Here is a 24,080-nt window from a genome sequence, read left to right on the forward strand (position 1 = left end):
AGAAAGTAGTGTATTAGTTGAGGACTAATTTCAGCTGTGGATAAATACCCATATGGTGCGCTAATGAGTACACTAAAAAAAAATCAAGTCTGTGTGAACAGTGTAAACCAGACTAATATAGGATATGATAAAGTAGTGGTACTGTCTGTCTGTATTACTATAATAAAATATAATGCAAGAGTATTCATCAACAATCAATATTAAGCCTTAATTAAAGTTAGTAGAGCAATTTCAAAATAAATTGATAGCATAAGAAGCATTAAGACATACTGCATTACTACATTACTGCATATACTGTACTCGTTCCTTTGATTATTTCTCTAGGACATTTTGACTCAGAATAAACTGTGTGGCTGCACAGGAACCAATTGTCAATTGTTATCAATTCATTGTTGGTTTTGGTGTTCTCATGGGATTTGGTAATATTAAGAAAATACGATACAACAGCTAACAGGTATCCAAATAAGTATAAGCCACAATGTTACTATTTTACTGCTTGCAAAGTTTAATACATCACTATACAGTTGTCTTAACGCAATAAAGTAAACCATAAAAAAATGAAATCTTAAGTACAATACACACTCAGCATTTTGTACATATATGCCCCAAGCATCTATGTGACATGACAGATGTGTTAAATATATACTGTATGTATTTATATATTTCAATATAGTCATGACATCTGTACAGAGGGAATCAGGCTACAAATCATTACTTTATTAGTTATTCTTTTTAATATATCAACAACAGGCCACTGTGAAAATGTAGACATCATACAGTCAAGTCTTGTGTGTAGCCCGTTCAAAAGGCTTAAAGCAACATGTTACATGCTTTGGCTGTAAAACAAACGCCTTGCAGTAATTATAATAGTAATAATAATAATAATAATAATGGTTTAAATTTGAATAATATACACACATACACAGAAAATTGCACATCACGTGCTTGGTATCCTGCCAGATTTTTTTGCTTCGAGATCTAGCGAGATATAACTTCACATTTTCTGTTTCTGCGATTGAAGACAAATGAGAAAGAGTGTTAAAGACGAAGCAGTAATGTTACCTCTCAACTCGGGAACCATCGTCCATACAGTTTGTCTTCAGACTGAGTTCTGACACACTTCTCCAAGAATTGTGAAGGTGACATTTTACAAAAAAGCAGCAAGTGGCGGGACAAACAGAGACAAGAAAGCAAACAAGGCTACGTGCTACAGATACAGCAGCCAGTGGAGAAGACAACACATCCTTCTCTGTAGCATTAAAGGCAACAAAACAATGATGGCAAGGTCTAATCCAAGGAAGAGGACAAAATGTCATGGATGCCTGATTGCCATATCTGGTACAGAGTGCCAGTTTTAAATGTTGCATGGGGAAAACAATGGAAGACAAAGCAAAACAAAATACCCTCATTCAAGACCTTTATTTTCTTAAGTCTCTTTAAAACAGCAGCTCTTTGCTCATGGTTTTTATCCTCTCCCATCACTCATAGTTTCACAATGGCACAATGTGCTCTCTCATTCAGAAACACTCTTCAGCATCAAGGTTCTTTGTTCAAGTAAATTACCAGACAGCCAGTGCTCTCCCTTATAATCATCATAATAGTTATTACAATGAGAATCATAATATATTGAACGAAATAGGAGCATTATGTTAAAGGTGGAATGCAGCTATTTAAAAAAAAAAAAAAAATTGTAAACTAAGCCTGCTCTGATTTCCCCAGGAAGCACGATTGGACCCAAAGGGGAGTTTGACTTTCTTTCACAGTTAAATGCAGCGTAAGAGCTTCATGGTAACTTGGTAAATACAACCTTGATTCCTTTCATTTAGATTGAATATATGCCATGTAAAGAAAAAAAAGATCAGAGACCAGTTATACCGCCTTAAGTTTTGTCTGAGTGCTGTAGTTTGTGTAATTTTCTCTCGCCAGTGGGGTCAGCAGTCGCCTCCATGGGATAAGACGCTCAAGTCAGGTAAAACACTAAATAAAAGAAAATAATAATCAAGCAAAAATAATTATAATATCAGCAAACCTTCAGCATCACACTGATTGTAGTTTGTATAGAATACACCGATGGCTGCAGTGTGAGAGACTCATGTTTAAGAAACAACTGATCAGAGATTTGCACTATTAAAGAGGAAAACACTGGAACAGGGCTTTAGTGGTTTCAGTGTGTCTCTGCCTTTATAGGTTAATGTATAAAGCATGACGCAAGCAGCTCTGTACACAATGATCTGAGATTATAAAGAACAATTCAAGTAAGGCAACATGTTGACATGAGATGACGGAATGGATGCTGTAATGTTGTTGTTTTTTTTTCTTCTATTTATTCTTTAAATTGTGTCAGTTGCATGTAATGTGGGTTCACCGCTGTCACAGAAAAGTGGAGCATTGTGGGTAAAGCTCCGCTCTGAAACCTTCACCTCAGCCTCTGAGTAAAACGACTTAAAATGCATCAAAATACCAAAGCACAAGTTCCATTTTGGTGATCAAACAACTTTGCTAAATTCTACAGAAAATGAATGGAACTTTGTTATGTAGAGGCGGCAGCTGTGGGCTTTGACTAGAGCACACACACCTTCATATGAAGCTACCTAACGGTCATCCTGTGCCTGGCTGGCTTCTCTACACACCAAACAGCTACAGCAGTCTGACCTCCAGAGGGGATTCGTATGTAAACTTGTCACACGGTGTTCGCTGCGTGGTTCAGTGCGAGTGATTGGCGAAGGAAAATACCAGCAAGTACAGTATAGAAGTGGTGAAGCTGTTGTGGTTGGCAGTTTAACTGACATTCAGTACATTCTACTTGAATATTTTGTGTGTGAAAAGAGAGAATTTGGCAGAAAGCGTACAACCAGTGATTTCTATTTAAAAAGAATACTCCTGGTCAGTGTATTTATACGGTGTCACCTCTCCCAGACCAGATTGTCCATTCGTTTGTGGTAGTGCAGGATGGTGCAGCGATAATATCAGTTGTGCTACAGATAGCCGCAGTAGACCCAACAGCTAGGTGAGCTGGGCTTTGCAGGTTTCAGCCATATTTGACCTTGTCCAAAATGCAGCGACGATCACAAGTCTGCTTTACATTTTTCAGGCTGGTTTATCCAGCAAATCTTCACACATATGGTGGATGCTGCTGGAGGCTAGGTGGATGAGGAGGGTGGAAGAGGATTCATGGCACTGATTTTCCATCTCATTCATCCTTTTTGCATCCACACCACCTCCACTGAAGTCAAAGTCCTGCTGAAACCAGAAGAGAAATGGCCTCCAGTAAAAGCTCTGTGTTTACCTGCGTCTGTGAACAGATGAGGGTTCCTGTGTGACGGGGAAGCTCCCATAGGTTTGTGCAAATGGATGAGCGCATGTGAGGTCCACCCCTCTTTATTCATCACACTCATCTGCAGAGACACTGAAGGAGAACAAAGACATTATCAAGTCGCATCCAACCTGAACCCGCTCACTCTCCTGATCAAGGGTGCCGTTCTCCTGCAGCCTTTGTTTGATCCAGAGGGATTATGGGGAGAAGGCAGAACATTGTGGAGTTTGGGGCAACAGTACAGACTACGAAATGCAGGACAAAAGTGTGGGTAGTGCTGGGGGCACAGTGCAGCTCTGGACAGGGGTACAGAAGATTGAAAACTGGAAGACCCCCCAGACAACAAGTAATGGATCCTCCTCTACAGCTTGAGGCAGATGAAAAGGTAGAAGAGAAGGAGGAAAAGAGCAGGGAACAGTGCAGAGGAGTGTTGGGGAACGGCGAGGAGGCACTTACTTGTCCTCCGTGTGATCAGGGATGGCAGCAGCGGCCAGTGCAGCTCGGTACTGCAGCAGCACCCCTCGAACGCTCTTCACAAACCCCTTAGAGAGCGGGAAGAGTGGAAAGCCAATGTCTGGGTAGCCACTGCCCTCTGGCAGGAAACTCCGGTAGCTCTTTCTCCGTTTCTTTGGTCGCACCACCGGCTGGCTTCCTGTGGAGCCCACCCCTCCTCCGCTAACCGTGACTGAACCTGATTCTGACGTCACGCCGCGGACTACAGAGCCAGCGACCATGGAGCCACTCAGAGAGGTGCTCCCCTGGGTGCTGTCGCAGTCTGAGTTCTGGCTCTGCTCCTGCTGAGAGGCCACTGTAGTGGAGGGACTCAGCCCTGAATCCTCCAGCTCCTCCTCCATAATACTGGTAACTCCTGTGACCCCCTGCTCCCCACGCTTGCTGGGGCTGCTGTGAGCCACCGCCACGGGCCCCTGCTCGTCCAGAGGCTCCACAGATGAAGCTCTGTCTTTGGAGTGTTGAGCCCTGGAGGACATGTGTGCTGCCTGCCCCCTCTCAGCACCGTCGTTCAGCTCAAGCCACGCATCCAGACGGTGGACGAGCCGCCAGCCGTTAGAAACAAAGTGCTCCTGGATCTCCTGTTTGAAAACCTCCACCGGATTTTGAAGGAGCTGCGTCATAGACTGGACCATCTTGATCAGGGCCATCTCGTTGTAGCAGCGGCTGTTCTCATATCCTTCCTGTAGGCCTCGGTCACTGTCAAAGCCAGCCTCGTTATAGTAAGGCTCATTGACGAGGATAAGGCCTGCAGAAAGATACACATGTATATGTGCAAAATGTGAGTTTAAGTTCATGATAAAAGGCGGGCAAACATTACCAGTAGGTTCAGAGTGGCTATTTCACTGTGTAGTGGAGGACATTTTAACTAAAATCTGGTGAGGAGATGACAAAATCACACTTCAGTGAATATTGAATTATACAGTTAAAGGCATGTTTTACACGTGTTAACTCTGAGCCAGCGAGATACAGATTTGGTTCAACAAAATAAGTGAATTATCTGCACTCAGTTTGTCTGGCTGCGTGTGTGTGTGCGCGCGCGTGCGTGCGTGTACGCTCTAACCTTGTATGGAGATGAGGACTTGCAGCAGACTGGACTTGCTGGTCCACCTCTCTGTGCCCTGTGGATCACATCACCACAAAAGAAAACAAAATCAGTAACAATTATATACAGTTATATTTGATTTCAAATTAATCAATTAGGTTGTTTTTTTTTACAAAATACACATCACAAGAGTCTTCAAATGTCTTGTTTTGTCTAACTCTAACCCAAAGATCTTCAGTTTACAATCATATAAAACAGTGACAATTGACTTGTCGATTAACTGTTGAATTGTTTGTGTGTAGTACCCTACCATTTGCGTTACTTTCAGTTACCATCATTGCAATTTTTACACAAAGCTGTCAAAATCAAGGAGTTATGCATCCAAACAGGAAACAGAACCACAACTGTTGAAAGTCAGGTTCAAAAGAGCAGGTTTTATTTGGTTTAGGTTACCTTGACACACCACCGTGTCACATTTCAACACTTTAATTACAGGTCAACACCCAGTACTGTAAAACTGCAGGTTGGTATTGTATCTCTCAACTTCCCTCAGTAAGATATCATACCTGTACATACATTGAGCTGTAAAACAGCGCTCACCTTTCCGATCCAGGTGCCCAGCAGGCTGACGCAGACCTTGCCGTTGTCGTAGAGGTTGGGATTGAGGCGGCCGCCGCACTGCGACAGGTAGCGAAACAGAGGCGGCACAGACGGGTAGATGTTGGGAAGCTGGATGTCAAACAGGAACAGACCGTCCTCGTAGGGTGTACGAGTTGGCCCTTTGATCAGAGCTGAGAACAGGTCCTGTGTCCAAGAAAGCAAAGACCTTTATGACACGTTTTATGCTGTATGCAGTCAGTGTAATCTGTTTGATGTGTGTAAATTGTGAAAATTATCAGATAAGTGGAGAAAGCAGTACATCATAGCTCAAATAAAATAATGAGATAAGGGCAGCCAGCTTCTGTCTTAAGGTTATTAATTAGTTTTTAAATATCAATACTTTATTTCACATAAACCCCTGCTGCTTTCTGAAACAGAGGATCCTACTACTTCTCTTCGGTACTACTCCCTGCTGCTGTTAATGTTTTGAAGACCAAGAAGAAAGGCTCATAATTTATGAGCTCGTACTTTATTAGATTGTGTAATGATGCTTAGGATCAATTCTGTCTGTGGTTGTATATCACCCGTATCTGTGAAGAACTCTTCATGAGAAATTCAAGTTCACGCACGCACACCGCGCATGCAGCTGTCAGCTTTCAAATGTGTACACAGAGGTTACATTTTTAATGCAGAGTTTTTTTTCAGGTGTGATATACACCCACAAATCTCACAAGCTCAAAATCTTATGGACCCTTGATTAAGACCATAATATTAGCCTTTGGTAACGGCAATCATGCAGTGAAATCTGAGCAGACAAATAATGAGTAGTTATTGTAAATTCTGTTTTCTTGATGTGTGCTCTACAGTGATCCAGCAGATTTACCACCAAAGAAGGACAGAAGCTGCCAGTATTTTTAATAGTAAGATTACTAATCTTTCAAAATGAATCAGGGCGATGATTTATTATTAAAAATGGTGATAATACAGTAATGACAGGAAACCCACCATGCGATCTTCAAATGTTTTGACCATGATGCCATCCGGCAGTGACGTTGCTAGTAGAGCCATTTCTTTCCTCACTGTGCTGAAAAATTTCTTTGCCTCCGCTGGCTGAAACTCCATTTTCTGAAATGAGTGTGTGTCTAAAAAAAAAAAAATAAATAAATAAAAAAAAATAAAAAAAAAAAAATATATATATATATATATATATATATATATATATAGATATAGATATAGATATAGATATAGAGAGAGAAAGAGAAAGAGAGAGAGAGAGAGAGAGAGAGAGAGAGAGAGAGAGAGAGAGAGAGAGAGAGAGAGAGAGAGAGAGAGAGAGAGAGAGACAGACAGACGGTGATTGAATAGCAATACAGAATAAATAAAAAAACAAAGAAATACAACTTCATAGCTTATGTGGCCAGGGAATTAATCAAGCTAAAGGTGTGTGTGTGTGTGTGTGTGTGTGTGTGTGTGTGTGTGTGTGTGTGTGTGTGTGTGTGTGTGTGCGCGTGTGTGTGACAGCCAAGTGTGATTACAGAATGGAAATTGGAAGCAGGCTTCGGTTTGTTGTCTGAGTGTTAAAGAAAAATCTTCACAATTCTCACCTGGTGCCCACTCCAGCACAGAGAACACCTCTCCCTTGGCGCTAGTAAAGGTGACACCAGGCTTGCCACCACTCTGTTGGCACAGTACTGGTGTATCACTGAGAAACTCACTGGGCCATTCTTGTCCACCCACCGGTGTCTGCGGCTCTTGCTGGGGCTTTTCCTCTCCAGCTTTCTCTACCTGAACCGTCACAAACTAGCAGGTGAGACACTCATTTACTGCTCATTTATTTGGACTGCACTGGCAAATTTGTGCACAAATTAAATCAACTCTGCCATGTTGTAGATTCATTTAACACCTACCTCTGTCCCTGCTCCTCCACTCCCCCCTGCCTCCACCACAGCCTCCATCTTCTCCTCCTCCACGATGGCCACGTTGTCCAGCGTCTTCCTCAGGTTCTCCTGCAGCTTCTTAATGTCGTCCAGGAAGCGTTTCTCCTTGGTCGGTTTCTCGGGGGCCGTGGGCGTCACCGAACTCGCTACATTAGTTGTTGAAGCGGGTTCAGCGGAGGTCGGAGAGGTTGGAGAACCGCCGGTCCAGAGCTGCTCCACAGTCATGTTCTTCAGGCTCTCCAGGATCTTCAGGGCCTCTTTCAACTCCCTGAAGCCCCGAGAGGCGCCTTCTTTACTGGGCTTCTCTGCTCCATTAACAGCTCCTGGAGTGGTTCCTAATTTATTAAGTGTATAATAAATGAATCAGAAATGTCAAACAGGACACAGGTAGAACGCTGTTTTGTAACTGTACCTAATATTCGATCCAGATCTGGTGAAGGTGCTTTTTTGGTCCGGTTCTTTGGAACAAACTGACAGTGACTTGAGATCTGTGACGACTGGAAATGTTTGTAGGGTTTAATTCTCTTTTACTATCGTTAATGGTCTGTCGTTTTTACTTTCACTTTTATATTTTATCATCTACTGTATTTTAATTGTCTAATAGTATTGTCTATTTGCCCTTGGTTTAATGTGTTGCATTTGTATTGTTTACTGTAAAGCACTTAGAGCTACATATCTTGTATGAAAAGTCTCCATAAATAAAGTTTAATATTATGATTAGTTAATATGTGTGTGTGTGTGTGTGTGTGTGTGTGTGTGTGTGTGTGTGTGTGTGTGTGTGTGTGTGTGTGTGTCTTTAGGTTGGTTTTAATTAATTTTTCTTCTTGGGAGTTGTTGCACTCTCTCATTTTTTCTAAAGCATGTACTTAAAATATCCTTACCTTGCCCAAAGACACAAATTTCACTTTATTAACACACAACAGTTCTATGCAGGACAAAAAAGCTCTTTTGTCCTGTCGACAAACTATCACATAGGTGGCATGTTGACACTATTCCCTCGAAACAAACAATAATGTAAATGTTACAAAAAATAAGCTCCCCACCTCCTCCAGAAGCAGGACTAGCAGCAGCCACAGATGCCTCTCCCTCCTCTCCAGTGGCTCCTTTAGTGGGGCTAGTGACCCCAGCTTTGCTGCCCTCTTGAGGGGTGATGATGAACGTCGCGGAGCTAGTGGGGGTGGGGGTCGGGGTCGCTGTGTCGATGATGTCTGCATTGTTGACATGGCTGTCTTCCTCAGTGGTGAGGCCGTTATCCGTCTCCCAGCTGTCGCTCTCGTCCTCCCACTCCTCGGTGGACAGGACGCTGCTCGTCTCCTCCACCGAGTCGTAGTCCGTCTCCTCGATCTCAGACTCCACATTGTAGAGGTGCTGTGCGTGTGTGTGTGTGATTATTAGGAGAGAGACGTCTCACTTCTAATGTCAAAAACAATATTCAATTTCATTAAGGATAAACATTTACCTGTGGCAAGACAATGGTCATGGAGTTATCCGCCCACACCACCTCCACTTTGCTGCTCACATCCACCCTGGACACCTGTCCGACCGACGTCTGAGCGAAGGAGGACGTAGAGACACAGTACAACCATTATCAACAGCCAACAACACCTTATACAATAATAAAACAAGACTAAAATGGTCTGAGAGGATATAGCAAGCCCTATGTAGGCCCTGTGTACGAATCCACTTTTGCTAGTTTACCGGCGAAAAAAAGGGTTCATGCGCCAGTCGCATGGTTCAAAATGATTGTACTTAGTGTCTTAATTAATCATAGGTGTGTTTAGGAGCAACATGCAATAAACCAATCAGAGTGTCACTCCCATTCCCTTTAAAAGCCAGGCGCGTTTGTACCTTGGCACATTGCGGTAATGATGGCGGATTTGCTAAGCAGGAAGGAGAGATTTTCAGGAGAAGAAACTGATCTGCTCGTGTGTGAAGTGAAAGCGCGCGATCACTTCCCGCTGCCTCAAGATAGCAATACGCCAAGAATGCACCTGAACACACCTCCCTGTAAGACCAGCACGCCCATGGGCGCACAGATGGGCGCAGGTGCATTTGCTATTTAAACAACGTGAACGCTGGATGGGAAATTGACAACTGCGTCGGTCTTAAACAAGCAGACACCTGCGTCGGGCTTTGCCGGGTGCAAGATAGGGCCCTGAGTGTTATCTGACTGTAAAGCCCTTTGAGGCAAACTTGTGGTTCTGTGTAATACAAATAAAAATCAATATGACTGCAGACATCAGTGTTCATTACTTCAGAATATGACAGAGAGCAATCTACTGAGACATTTGATTTTCTTAATGCTTTACCAGGAGAACGGCTAAAAACTGTACCTTACAGTTGCTCTAAAACCTCATGAGGTCAATAAAATGAGAACAGTCTATCCCTATGGGGACATAAATGTGCTTTACCAGTTGGATTATGAAATAGTTTGAGGGCAAAGGTGACATTTTGCCCTGAGGGTGGTGCAGGAGAAAAGCTCATTGAGTGTAAAACAGAAACAAAGAACAGGTTCCTGGTTATCTAAACATTTGCAGAGCAAAATATTATACACTCAGTTGCCAGTTTATTAGATAAAGCTAGCTAAAACAAATGCAGTCTGATACAGTAATGCAATAAATGCTACCTTCATGAATGGTCAGTTAAATTTGTAAAATTGTTCTCACATCGTTTTCACAGTCATGTCCGTTCTCAGAGTTCCATATTCTAATGACGATGTCGGTGGTGCGGAAGTGGAAATCTGGGTGATCGACGATGTCGTACACACTGACATCCTCCTCCATACCGAAAACCTGAAATAAAGCAAACAAGAATATCAGGCCGATTTCATTTCTACTAAAGACTCACGTACAGCAGCCAGGTATCACTAAATAAGACCAAGCCCCCCAACAAATATCAAGTATTCTCATGGTTTTTACATTCTTGAAAACACAAACACTGTTGTCTTATTTTCCTGACTGACCTCCACGTCGTCGCTTCTGGAGTTGAGTTTGATCCACTTGACGACACATGTTCTGCCCTTGTGGTCACCAGACTGGATCACACCGTACACTCCCGGGTCCTGGAGGGCTTGGGCTGAGAGAAAAAACACACACACACACACACACACACACACACAGTTTAGAGAGCAAAACAAAGAACACAAAACACAAACACTTGAAACCTCTAATTGCAAAGATTTATAAAAAAAGATGCATCTGTATGAAATAGTTTGGCTGTAACATTCCAGCCTTAACCTACATCCCCGTATTTTCAGTCCATTTTACAGACACACAAACTTGCCATAGTTTCAGCAAATGACCTAGATACTGTAGATACTAGGTGGCAGAGTGGCCTATATACAAACTCTCATCGCAGTCCACAGGGACAGAAATCTGACATATGCTGTGTCTTCACTGGTCTGAAGAGTTGAAACGCAACAAAATTAAACACGAAAATGTATAATTTTTAAATCAAACCGTTTCTCCTTACGTCGTTTGTCTACTACAAAGTCCCCGGGACAAAACTCATGGCTGTCGAGGTGCTGGATGGGGATGAGGTTGTTTGATCGGATCCCCTTCTCCACCCGCCCGTCCTTCCACATCACATCAGCCGTGGTCTTTGTGGATACAACTTCCACTGCAACCCTGTACAAAACACACAAAAGGTAAATATTAACAATGTAAAAACTGCCTTGCCTTTTATCATATAGAGGACAATTTCTCTCTTGTAGTTCACTCATCACAAAAGGAAAGCTACTGTACAATACTGCTATTTTTACCCTCCTCCTATCCTGTCCACTTATCTACTGCAGCATTTATCTTTACTGAACCACTACATTTATCTCCCTTCTTGGGATGTTGAGACCTCAATCTTCCCTCTCATTCTCTCTTTTTTTCAAGGTCTCAGTTCTAAAAAGGTTTAGATTTAGAAAACATGAATCTTGGCGAATAACAGAACATCTGCAGTGTTGTGGTTTGTTTGTTGAAGTAAAACAAGCCAGAGAGAGTGTGAAATCTGTGTTGTAAACTGAGGATGAGGGTGACCGTGTGTTGTTGAGAACATGACACCATCAGTAGTCTGAAAGACTCTCTGTGTGCGAGGCTGCTGTCGAGCACAGATCGAGACATGAGCCCTCTGACAAACAAGAGAGAGGTTGGAGGGACACACAGACACACTGTTGTCAGATTTCCGGGGTCAGCAGCTGTTGCTTTATCCAGTCTGCAACAGACGATGTCATTGGCCTTATTTTTACACCAAATTCCTGAAACAGTTGCGAGGAAGCACCAGACCAATCAGCCTTATAGATATTCCAAATGTCAAAATATTTCAGTTGTTCCCCCAGACTCTGGATTATTTTCTGGTCACTTTTACGTACTGGCAGTAAGGAATGAAGACGGTATGAATGTATGGACTTACGAATGGATGAAACATTAAAAAAAAGACAGAAATAAATAAATGGAAAAAAAAAAACAAAGAAAAGTACATAGCAGTGCAAGCAACAAAGACACAGTGGAGAAGGAAAAAGACAATACTGGAGTTTTGTTTACTGCCGTTAACCCACCGGTCTCCAGGCTTGAACTCGCGGGAAAACTTGGTCCTCTTCTTCTTGTGCTTCCTCTTCAGGTTACGGATGGAGAGTGGGATGCTCTTCTTACGGTTGGTTCCCAGACCGCCACTCTGAGAAGAGGCTGTAGAGCTGGCCGATGACGTCAGAGAGCTGCAACCAGGATTATAGTCACAGGTTAACATCTCCTTTAAATCATACAAACTGTACACACATACATACACAGGGTAGTTTTCCTCTAACTGATTGGCCCGCAAAAGTCAGAAAATAGTTTAAAAAGCTATTCCTAGTCCAAAACCCAAAGATTTAAATCATAGAAGAACCTCAGAACACCTTCAAATATTCACCTTTGACAATCTGAACCAGAGATTTTTTTTTTGCTGAACACAATGACTTCAGCAGTTAAGCAATTACCAAAATGGTTGGGGATTAGTGTTCTATCAATCAACTAATAGATTAATTGACTAATTGTTAAAGCTTTAATTTACAGCACAGCAAAAAAGACCTGGGGTTAATGTAGAACTATGTAAAACTCATGCAGATATCTTTTAGGACAATAGTCTGAATGAAGACACACAGGAGGAACTTTTAAGCTTTACATTTTGTTGAGGCCGTGTTTGAGAGATGATGATTCAGCACTGCGGTCATTTTTGAGGTTCAATAGGCCTGACTGTAACTTTAAGAAAAAGCTGCAAAGAAGCTAAACTGACAAAACGTATTTCCATCACTTATATTTGAGGGGATAACAGTCCTGTTTAGCTATACCCAATATTTCAGTGAAATCAAACATACAATCTGTCTCCTGTCTCTCTCGCTCTCTCCATCACACACAAACACACTCATGAAATGGATTTCATTAAGAACAAGTGAATCAGCTTCATTAATAATGCAAATCAAACTTAAAGCAAAATCAACAATAAGACAAACTGCACAACTGCAAGGTGATTCCGCTGGGTTAACTGGCAGAATAATCGGAAATAACTACTGTAAGCCTGTTTTAGAGGTCATTTGACTTTTTTTTCCCCCATGCTAAAACAATGTCACTTATGTTTCCAAATGTAAAAAAGGTAACTCAGTGCAACAGTAGCACTCTTATTCAAATGGCCAAAACACGAGGATGAGGGACACAACGGATGTGGCCGCCCTGGGCAACTGGTCCTACGAAGCTCTGCAATAGTAATGGCGTTTTTCCATTACATGGTACCTGCTCGACTCGACTCTCGCCTCACTGTGCGTCCATTTTCCATTGCAGATTTTAGTACCGCCTCAGCGTGGCTGGTCGTCATAGCGGCGCCGCAGTAAACTGCCGTGACCTAACGCGACACACACACACAGAACGTCGAAGGTGTGTGTTGTTGCCAGAAGACACATTTTATTTTCAGAAGAAGCTGGAGGCAGCAAAAAAAACACAGCTGGCTAAACTATGTAAAAATGGCGGGTTTGTTCAGGACACCCCCGTCTGTCGCTTTCACGTCACCTTTTGGTATCGGCTCAGCTCGCTTGGAACCTCGACTGAGGTGGTACTAAAATAAGTACCTGTTAGCAGGTACCAGGTACTTTTTTTCGTTATGGAAAACCAAAAAAGGCGAATAGAGTCGAGGCGAGTCGAGCAGGTACCATGTAATGGAAAAGCGCCATAAGTGATGTTGTTTTACTGGATTGCATCTTATTATTTAGAGCTGAAATGACAAGTCTATCAATTAGTTGATCAACAGAAAATAATCGGCAACTGTTTTGATAACAGATAAATGATTCTTGATGTTTTTCTTTGTCATTTATGGTCAACTGAATATCTTTGGGTTTTTCGACTAATGTTTAGATAAAATAACTAATTTAAATAAGTCACCCTGGGTTATGGGAAATTATAATTCAATTATAATTATTTTCTTACATTTCATAGACAAAACGATTCAGCGAGAAAAGAAACGGCCAATTAATTAATAATGAAAATAATAGCTTGCTGCAGTCCTACTTTAAGTGTAACGTATAAACTCTTAACCTCCCAAACACCTTTCAATATACTGCACTCCAACACAACACCTTAAACTCTAGCTTTAAACATTACCAGGCTTCATTCAACCCCCTAAGACATAAACTCTCTACACTCTAAAATCTTTAACATTTAATCTCCACAAAGAAAGTATTTTTTTTGCGTCAAATCACATTTTACTTTACAGAAGCTCAAGTGGCCGACGCTGGGTGCTTATCAGCTCGTCCTCCCACACTTCAACAGACAGAAAACAACCTACCAAATAACTACATTTAGTTAACAGACCTGGTATCGTCAGTGTCTTCTGCAGCCTCGTCGTCAGCGTCCTGCTCTCCGTGTTCAGCTGAAGGGTCGTAGGTGTTCTGGGAGTCCGGAGGGTTCTGGAAGGGCACCACGGGGCCGTTGTTGTTGTTGGGATGAGAAGTGTCTGTCTGCTCTGATTTGTGCTCTCCTGGTAAGAGATAAAACATTAGGAATTCAATTTAAGTGAATGATGGATAGATAATCTTTTTTAAAATAGGAGCGTAAATAAATGGTATGAATTTAAAACCCAAAATATTTCAGAGGTGTAAATCATATATTTCTTTGTCAATCTCTGTCTCAACAAGCTCACAGTGTCCGAGTACTTTAGGATTTTAATTTGATATGGCTTCACAGAGAGAGACACGGTCATGTTTTATTTTCCTGGATCATGAAGACAGATGCAGTACATTTCTGAGCTGTAGTGTAATGCACTTCAGCGCATTTTCCAATAGTCTGTTCCCTCTGTACTGAGCCGCCCTGATATCTCACAGGAACTTTAAATCATTCTGACTCTGCTCTGCATGGAGACACTTCGTTCTCAGCTACTTTAGAGAAGATGTAAACAAAAAGTAATGCGCACTTTTCTGACTTCATGCAGAGACAGGAAATGATCACGTTTTTGGCTAATGATTAATTGTGATGATTAGACAAATTATTTCGACCAGAGAGATTTACAAGATCAAAGCATCCTAAACTACCCAACCGCTGCTGGATTTCTGAGACAGATAAGTTCAAAGAATCTGAACCTTAAAAAAAAAAAAAAAAAAAAAACTGATAACATATTGGCCGATATGTAATCATGTTCTACTTAAAATGATAATTTGTGTTGTTTGATTTCTCATACGCACGTCTATTTTTAAGGGAATAAAATTCTTAAACATTAAGAGTCTTGCTGAACTCATAATAGAGGCACCACTGACTGCATTAGAGAGCAGAAGAGTGTGCGTGTGTGTGTGTATGTATACTATACTGTTTGGCACCTTGTGATTCGGCATTCTCAGTTTTCTTCCCCGAATCCTTCTTGAACATCCTTTTCAACTGACAGACACAGACACAGACACACACACAGACAAAGAGAGAAGATGAAAAGATGAAAAATTGCAGCCTTGCAGTTTACAAATGCTCACAGTCTCTGTAATACCACAAGATATCCATTCCTAAAATACACCCGGCACGGTGATCATCCCCTGTGACCCCCTTTTTATTAACTTCTTGTGTAAAACAGGTGATATTGAGTGTTAATAAGCTCCTGAGGATTCATTCTTACAACAGGTAACAAGCTCTTCATATACCATAAAAGAGCACTATTTAATCTATACTTTGACATATATGAATAAATATTATCCTCACCTTTCTGACCACGGGGTCTTCGGGCAAGACAGGGGCACCCTCGGGTCCATCACAGGTGATCCGCTTGGCGTCCCCCTGAGCAGGGAAAACATATAGGGCCCTCTCTCCTAGCTGCCTCTGGGTGTGGTCGTAGTATCCTAGACGCCTCACCCTAAACCCAACCAGCACAGTAACATTACCCCATGGGCAACAAGATACAGTTTCAGTTTGTATCTGTTCTGCATACATAAATCTGTGTGAGGATATATCGATACAAATTCAGACTGACCTGCAGAGATTTTCATGTGTGATGATGGAGGGAGGGGGATAGACACTGTCTGAACCTTTGGGAGAATAGCTCTTTGTGATCCACGTCACCTTCAGTTCGACCACTTTCACCTGAGAAGAGCACGATGACACCATGGAGACAATTTAGGCTATTTAAAATACAATTACATGTCAAACCCAGTTTATTCAAGTATATGACTCCAATAGAGTTGGCCATTAAAAAAGAGAAAAAAGGAGGGGCCGTCATCATTGTCTCACCTCTTCTACCACCACCCTGAACTTGCACTTCCTGCTCAGGACAGGTTTGACCCCCGACAGCCACTGTACGTTAGAGAAGACTTTGGCCGGACCAATCAGGACCTGGCCTGGGTAGAAACCATACGCCTCGTCGAAGAACAGACCCTGAAGAACAAACACAGTAACAAGGATACAATATGACTACAACTGAGAACATGTTGTTGATGATTTATTAGCTGTTTAGAACCAACACAAGGATGCATTATAATCAACATGTACAACTAAAACAACTTCACATTAAAGTTACGTTAAACAAATATTTGCCTATGTGAATTGCAATGCAGCATATCCGATATTTTCTGCACATTAATGTTTAAAAAGCAAATGTGAAAGCCCTCTGGGAAAAATAGCTGTTATATATACACACACAACTGATCAGTAGGCCTAAACAAATTGCAGCTTTAGTCTTTCTAAAAATGTAACTGACTACTACTGGTTAAACTACGGTCTAAAATGAAGACAACTTTGCATTGCATTTCAATTTCTAGAAAACATAAATAATTGTATTGTATTCTATAGCAGAGCAAATACTTACAAATACTACAATGTTTCCTTATGTACAAACTAGACCTACACAGAACTATGGATGCATATTACATTGGATAACAAATAAGAACTATTTACAGACAGCATACCAGTTATTTGTGAAGGGATCTGATCCCTGATTAGCAGCTGTTCAGAGTAGATGTACCTGAGGTGACAAATAAGAGCTCGTGGCTACATACCGAATCACTGACATGTGGACAGACATCGTAAAGCTTGGCACCGTCCTCCACACTCATGGAGCACCTGGAGGGAGGCACAGAGAGAGAAAGACGACCGGTTGACACTCACTGGATTTGGCACTGATGAATGTGTGCCAGCATGTAGACACGCTGACAGACTCCAACAGGGTCACACAGTACACACACACACAGTACACACACACACTCTACCTGGCTCCGTTGGAGAGCTTGAGAATAATGTGATTAGTCAGGTCGTACACTTTCCCCAGCCAGAAGTCATAGGCGATGTAGTCGCCGTACATAAAAGACTAGAAAAAACACAATGACAATAAGAAAATCAAATCGGTTCTATCAATTTTACATTTTTATCAAAGTATTACCCTTTTTTGTGACCTAGAAGATTAATTTTCAGGTACTTTCTTTCTGTTATGAACTACTATTGGAAGATTTAAATGATTCTGTGAGCAACAGTATGCATTAGACAGGTTTTGGGCTTGTGTTGAGTGTTGTCTGATGTATTGCGTTTACTCTTGTTATGTTGTGAGTATGAATGTTATGTATGTCAGATTATGTTTTCTTGTACCGTTGATGTATGTTTTTACATTTTTCTGTTATTTTGATGTATTGTGAGTATGAATAGTATAGATGTATGTAATCCAGTTTAAGTAATATTCTTATGAAATAATAGAGACCCCAGGAAGAGTAGCTTCTGTTGAAGACTGACAGGTCTTAATAAACAAACAAACAAATACAATAGTTATGATGATCACTTGAGATCAGTCTGATAGACCAACACTGCCAGGTCTACAGATTTAATTCACTCCTTTTCAGGTCCCGGAAACACTGACTGACGCGAGCGATTGCTTGGATTGCAATATTTTTTACTGAAAGTTGCAGAGGTTCACCATTACTATTAACATATTTCTAGACCAACCCCTATTATGAACAACGACTGAAGTCAATCATCTGGGACCAAATACTGATTTGAATAGTAAGTGTACTATGAGATTGATAACTGTGTGTTTATCATATACAATTACTCACATACATTTGATTATCCTTAACATAATGCAATAAAACACACTCCTAAACTATATGAAACAACAGGCTATGCAGTGACACGCTGTATTTGTATCATCCTAATCGCTGACTATAATGATTTTTAATCACATTTGAAAAAAAAAAATAAATATATATATATATATATATATATATATATATATATATATATATATATATATATATATATATATATATATATTATATATATATATATATATATATATATATATATATATATATATATATATATATATATAATTAGTTCTACATTACATTTAAGAAAAGTACGACCTGTAAATCCAGCATTACCATAAATGTATTTAAAAGAGTATTAAGGCCCTTCAGTAAAAGCTCTTACCCAGATGTGCTGCAGGTCTTTGCTGTTAACTGGATAAAGAACACAGTTTGTCCCCACTAGTTTCACTGCACACTCAATGTCAATGTTGGTCACAATACCACACTGGCTGTCCTGTAATGCAACAAATACATGTTCAGTTTACCATCATATCAATTATCATCACTGCTACAGTTTCCTATTTATCAACAGGGACACTTAGGTATTGCTTGTAAAAAAAAAAAAAAAAAATGAAATTCCCTGAGGTCCACAAGCATCACTGGATTGAGGGTATGTGAACGAGACAACACTTGAATTTCAACCAAAAGAGAGAGTGTAGCATTTGTATTCAGATTGTGAGTCGTTGTACTGCATTAACACAAAAAGTCTCCTCTTAGACCTTTTTAAGTGTCAACCTGTAATGTTATTCCAGTCATGTCTGATGTAGCAAATGGAACAGAGTGGTAAACAGCGACAGGACTGACAAAGAGAGAGACTGGGTTGAAAGAAAACTAGAAAACACAAGACAGAATGAGAGAGGTGAAGTGAAAAGGGAGATCTATAGACAAAGAAAAAAAACTCCACTTACATTAGAATTGTTTCTTCGCACCATGTCTCTAATAACGATAGATCGATCTTCAAGTTTCAGCTGTAAAAGAAAGAGCAAACAAGTTTAGAAAATGCTGGCTAACACAGTTGGGTGACCTCATCTTTCAGAAATCGTACACCGACAGAAGCTGCTGCTGGGTGTTGGTCACTGAAACTGTATCATCATTTTCTAATGATAACTGCAGAAAATAACTATTCACGTCGATGGCCCTGTGATGAACCAACTACACATAAATCACGTTCACACTTGACCCTGACAACATTACGGATATGATTCGTCACAGCCTTGTCTTGTTCCCGCTCACAGCCATGAAGACTGCAACATGCACAGTCAGCAGCGCTGCAACGCCCCCTGGGATCAGATTAAATTATTTTTGCCACCCACAAAGAGACACATTTCACTGAGCTGGCCAGCATGAGCCTCTAGTTTGAAAATGGTGAAGGAGTCAGCAACCATATTGTCATTATCAATTTTTAATCAACACGTTGAAATAAAAATAGGAGCTGTAAAACACCATTGTTTACAACTAGAGAACCCACAGCTTGATGGACAGATGGAGCCAAAACAGCATTGATCAAAAGACTACAAGCCCGGAGAGACCCAGTGTAGAAAACAGGAGCCACTGGGATAAACTTGGCACAAGCTCAGCTCCCAGAGTCGCAGTGGGAAACCTTGTTCCCATTAGCTACATTTTGCTGTGTCACTCTGCCTGTTATGGAAATTAAGAGCAATAGCCCTGCATTAAAATGGTGTTGCTGGAGCCATGTTGCTTCAGGCACCAGTGAGATGATTAAATATGATGGAGGAAGGCCAGTTTGAGTAATAGATCCATGAGATTGGAGGCTCATCAGATAGCAATACACTGAACAGTATGACGGACGGAGACAGACAGACACACACACACACACACACACACACACACACACACACACACACACACCTTTTAGCTCAGAGAAGCAGCACGCACTAAACATTTTTTGAAACGGAGACACAGAGACACATACACAGCTCTTCTTCATTAATATTCTTTCAGTGCATCATGCTGCATTGCGCTACTGTAGTAACTGATTGCCTCACCAGTTGTTCTTATCCCCCCCTTCAAACACTGTTTAAAATCAATACCATTTACCCCACTGTAAGAGGAAGCAGAGACAGCAGACAGACTACAAGACTACAGCAAGACCTTTGCTCCCATTATAGTGGGGCGGCATAGCTCAATAAATTTAAACAATTGTTCATTTTGTGATACATTGGGAACAAAACTGGATATTGGGCCATTGCAAACTCCCACCATGGTTGCCGTGGCAGCCATTTAAAAAAATGGCTGCCGCGGCAGCGGTTTGTCAAAATTTCCAATCCCATTGGACCCACATGCAATAACGGACATAATCTAGATCTTAGTAACCCTGAGAACCCAATGAAATACTTACTCACGATTATATGTAATCATATAATTTCATTATATAATAATTTTATGTTATAATTTTATTAGGAATTATGACCAGTATGTGAATGAGCTGGTTATGAAACCATAATTTAAAATTTATTGAAATATAATAATATACAAATTTGATAGATACCTATGTTCCTAAAAAAACTACGTATTTTTATGCTGATGATATGCAGATGTACCTGCCGGTTAGACACACAGACCCAGAAATGCTGAGTTCACTTAATGAATGCCTTTGTGATGTCAAAAGCTGGATGTCAAAAACATTTCTTCATCTGAACTCAAACAAAACAGAGATCGTCATTGGGTCCCAGCACATCTGGCTGTGTCTGGTCCTCTATGTGTCTGGTCCTCTATTCAATAGCGGTTCCTAACCTTTTTTGTGCCAGGGACCAATAGTGCCTATTGAACAACCTCAAGCGTGTTCCAAGGAAACTTGGCGACTGGTTTGACAGCAATTTAAGTTTTGCAAAAATATGATCCATCTTAACTTTTAAAAAAGACACAGTGACCATTTTACATGCCTTTATCTCATCACACCTGGATTAATGCAACAGCCCCTTTACTTGCCCAAACCAAAATCTATTGATTGACTCCAGACTGTCCAGAACCAACAGACATGATCACATCACTCCTCTACACTGGCTCCCAGTATGTTTTAGAATAGATTTTAAAATTTGACTTACATTGTTTTCTTTAAAAAAATGTTTTTCTGAGTGCCTGGGTAGCTCACCTGGTAGAGCGTATGCCCATATATAGAGGTATTCTCAACTGACGCAGCAGCCGCATGTCATTCCCCCTCTCTCACCCCTTTCACATCTTCAGCTGTCCTATACAAATAAAGGCCTAAAAATGCCCTACACAGTATTGGTTTTATACACCAACTTGTTTTTATCTGTTTTCTTTTAAAACCTTTTTTTTTTTACTTTGTAATGTGGATTTTGAAAAGTGCTCCATAAATAAAGATTATTACAATTATTATTATAAATGAGCGGAGTCTGTAATTTATGAATGAAACCTAATCAGGGGAATAGGTCGCTGGTTTAGTTCATTTAATAAAGTATTTATCACTGCTTGATTTGCCTTCATCATATGATAAGCAGTAAAGAAAGACGTGAGTGACAAAAAAAATGGAAAGGAGGGAGTCCTCTCTATGTCGCTCACGTGAAGTACACAATTACTTATTAAAACTAAATAATTTGCCATGCATACAGAGTCCCACATACTCGCTGCATTAATGCAAACCTGTACTGCAAACTGTTAAGAAAACTAGACAGCTAGGTTACAACAAAGCAGCTGACTGTTGCTATGGCTCATGTAGTAATGATGAGAAGTGAGACGGGAAGGTGGTGGTAAAAACAGAGTCAGACAACAAAAGAAAAAGACATGCTCCTTTGTACAAATGGATGTATGGGTGTGTATGAGTGTGTGTGTGTGTGTGTGTGTGTGTGTGTGTGTGTGTGTGTGTGTGTGTGTGTGTGTGTGTGTAGTGGCTCTGAATAGAAGACAACCTTGGCTGCCTCTTCATCCTGGCTGATAAGGTAGAAGGCACCAGATTGATTACAGAAATCGATGGAGGACAGTATTTGCTTTGACTTCCCGGCCTAATTAACAAGTCATTATTCATGTGCCGTACAAAAAGGGAGAGGGGGAAAAGAGACACTGCAGAGGACTGCAGCTCGGGGCAACGCCTATTCTCAGTTTCATATCCATACTAACAAGCAATCTGATCCACAAAATACAACAGGAAGTCAAAAAAAAAACCAAGTGGGTTCTGCAGTAACAAGTAGATACTGTATTTACGCACACACACACACACACACACACTCATCTGTTGAAGATAATTCTTGAGCCATGTGAATTCTGTGTGGAGCTTAAAGAAATATCTCGGGACAATTATTCACTTTCTTGCCAGACACAGCACCTCTAAAAAGGTCACTATCTTACATGTTATATGTCTTATTTGTTTATTTCGTACAAAAAACGGATTAAAATGGATTCACATTTTACAGGGGGTTTTGTGCCTGACTTATTTCTTGGCCGGGACCAGTTGCCATGCAACTGGCGAATAATCCAATTTTTGGTGGTTATTGTGTAGTTTTTATGGTGAAAAAAAAAATTAGGATAAAACTAACTGGTGTTATTTCTAATGTAAATGGATTTGTAGTTTACAGTACAATGTGCTTAGGAGTACCATCATGCAGCCTTTTAAAAAGGCCCTGCACACCCACACAGGGGTTTTCAATTATTGTAGCTGGTTAGACCTCTGCTCAGGTTGAAGTCAATCGGAGCTATGCTGGCAAGGACATGAGGTAATCAAACTTTATGAACTACTGGGAATGATAAAGGTACACTTCTCTGATGTCCATGTGTATGCTTACTATGCTCCACACACATTCAAAGCAATATGTCTAAATACCATACTGCCACTTCATTACTCATTCATAACCTCTCAAGCTTGTGTGCACTATATGTTGTTGTTGGAGCACCAAACTCCTGCTTTCCCATTGGCCAGGAGAACTGCTCGTCACAGCTTACTCATTGGCTGACCTCATGCTGCACTTCCTAAAGAAAACTGAAGCGTGAGGTCGTAACACTAGACAATGACTTTGCATTAGCAAGGATAGAGATCTTCTTTGACCATTTCTATAAATGAGAAAAATAAGCTTGCTACATTTCCAAAAATCCAAATCAATGTCAAGCCCTTGCAACCTTGGTTGATATGGCAATAAACAAATGAATCAGCAATCAATCCTCAATACCTAATACCTTCCCCTCGCTGCTGTCGGACAGTGCTGTCTGACTAAAGGCTATTGATTCAGACACGCAGGAAGGATGCACAGGTCTATTAAAAAGAGAGCAGGTACAGGGCCTTTTACCCATGGAGACCACAAGGGAATGACAACTGCGGACTAATAGCACACAGTATCTATTATGGAGCAGTCTTTTTACAGTGTAATTACAGAGATTAAATGAAAAAGGACCAAAAGTTTGAAGAAAATAAAGATACAGAAAAGGGAGGAAGGCACTTAGGGCTACATGACAGAGAAATGTACATTAGAAGAAGGAAAATGAGTATAAACAAGCAGAATATGAAATAAGAGAGGAAAATGGAGATAAAGACGCAGTCACAGAGAGGATGAAGATGGAGACAGAGAGTGGCAGATGAAGGACGGGATGGAGAATACTCGAGAGTCAATCATAGAGATGAAGAAATAGATGGAAAAAGTCGGATGGAGGAGATGGCTGAGGGGAGGAGGGTGCAATGAGGGGTAGGCAGGGTGTGTCAGGGAGAAAATGAAGATTAGAAGAGAACGAGGCACAGAGGAAGCAGCAGCCAGCCCAACAAGTAGGGGATCGAGACGGACACCAAGAGAGAGACAGAAAGAGTCAGGAAACAAGAAAAGGAAGAGCCAGAAATAGACTAGAGCACAGCAAACAGTGAGATAGAAAAAAACAGGGAGGAAGTAAGAAGGGTAGAGAGAGCAAACAGTCTCCCCAGTAGGCAGGGCCAATACTGCAGAGGAAAAAGGTAGGTTGAGAAGATGAGGGAGAGAGGAAGAGAGAAAGAGGAGGATAGATGGCTGGTGGGATGGATGCAGGCTCCAGCAGCTCAGCAAGTCACTCTAGAGTGAGAGTGTGTGTGTGTGTGTGTGTGTGTGTGTGTGTGTGTGTGTGTGTGTGTGTGTGTGTGTGGTCTATGCAGAGAAAGAGAGGATCAAATGAGATCCATTATCTCAG

At 41.1% G+C, this 24,080-nt stretch overlaps 1 protein-coding gene across 3 annotated transcripts in view; it reads right to left on the reverse strand.

Annotated features, from left to right (window-relative positions):
* Positions 1 to 481: 481 nt before the first annotated feature.
* The window catches only part of ube2o (ubiquitin-conjugating enzyme E2O), a 30,797-nt gene continuing 7,198 nt past the window's right edge, over positions 482 to 24,080 (reverse strand). Inside the window, exons 2-24 of one of the 3 annotated variants that reach the window (XM_036000369.1) lie at positions 18,869 to 18,928; positions 18,304 to 18,414; positions 17,094 to 17,191; positions 16,884 to 16,947; positions 16,120 to 16,263; positions 15,863 to 15,972; positions 15,595 to 15,745; positions 15,225 to 15,282; positions 14,227 to 14,392; positions 11,949 to 12,104; positions 10,877 to 11,031; positions 10,368 to 10,480; positions 10,072 to 10,197; positions 8,865 to 8,954; positions 8,449 to 8,773; positions 7,376 to 7,740; positions 7,073 to 7,268; positions 6,474 to 6,610; positions 5,469 to 5,672; positions 4,887 to 4,944; positions 4,240 to 4,571; positions 3,770 to 4,203; positions 482 to 3,406 (exon numbers count right to left, since the gene is read on the reverse strand). In XM_036000369.1, the coding sequence (XP_035856262.1) occupies positions 3,379 to 3,406; positions 3,770 to 4,203; positions 4,240 to 4,571; positions 4,887 to 4,944; positions 5,469 to 5,672; positions 6,474 to 6,610; positions 7,073 to 7,268; positions 7,376 to 7,740; positions 8,449 to 8,773; positions 8,865 to 8,954; positions 10,072 to 10,197; positions 10,368 to 10,480; positions 10,877 to 11,031; positions 11,949 to 12,104; positions 14,227 to 14,392; positions 15,225 to 15,282; positions 15,595 to 15,745; positions 15,863 to 15,972; positions 16,120 to 16,263; positions 16,884 to 16,947; positions 17,094 to 17,191; positions 18,304 to 18,414; positions 18,869 to 18,928 (3,681 nt within the window). In that variant the 3' untranslated portion in view covers positions 482 to 3,378. Of the gene's footprint in view, positions 4,572 to 4,886; positions 4,945 to 5,468; positions 5,673 to 6,473; positions 6,611 to 7,072; positions 7,269 to 7,375; positions 7,741 to 8,448; positions 8,774 to 8,864; positions 8,955 to 10,071; positions 10,198 to 10,367; positions 10,481 to 10,876; positions 11,032 to 11,948; positions 12,105 to 14,226; positions 14,393 to 15,224; positions 15,283 to 15,594; positions 15,746 to 15,862; positions 15,973 to 16,119; positions 16,264 to 16,883; positions 16,948 to 17,093; positions 17,192 to 18,303; positions 18,415 to 18,868; positions 18,929 to 24,080 lie in introns of all 3 variants that reach the window. The other 2 variants (XM_031288918.2, XM_036000370.1) reach the window with 2 other exon arrangements.

Source organism: Sander lucioperca, chromosome 4 (assembly GCF_008315115.2).
Source record: "Sander lucioperca isolate FBNREF2018 chromosome 4, SLUC_FBN_1.2, whole genome shotgun sequence".
In the NCBI taxonomy this organism is placed as follows: Eukaryota; Metazoa; Chordata; class Actinopteri; order Perciformes; family Percidae; genus Sander; species Sander lucioperca.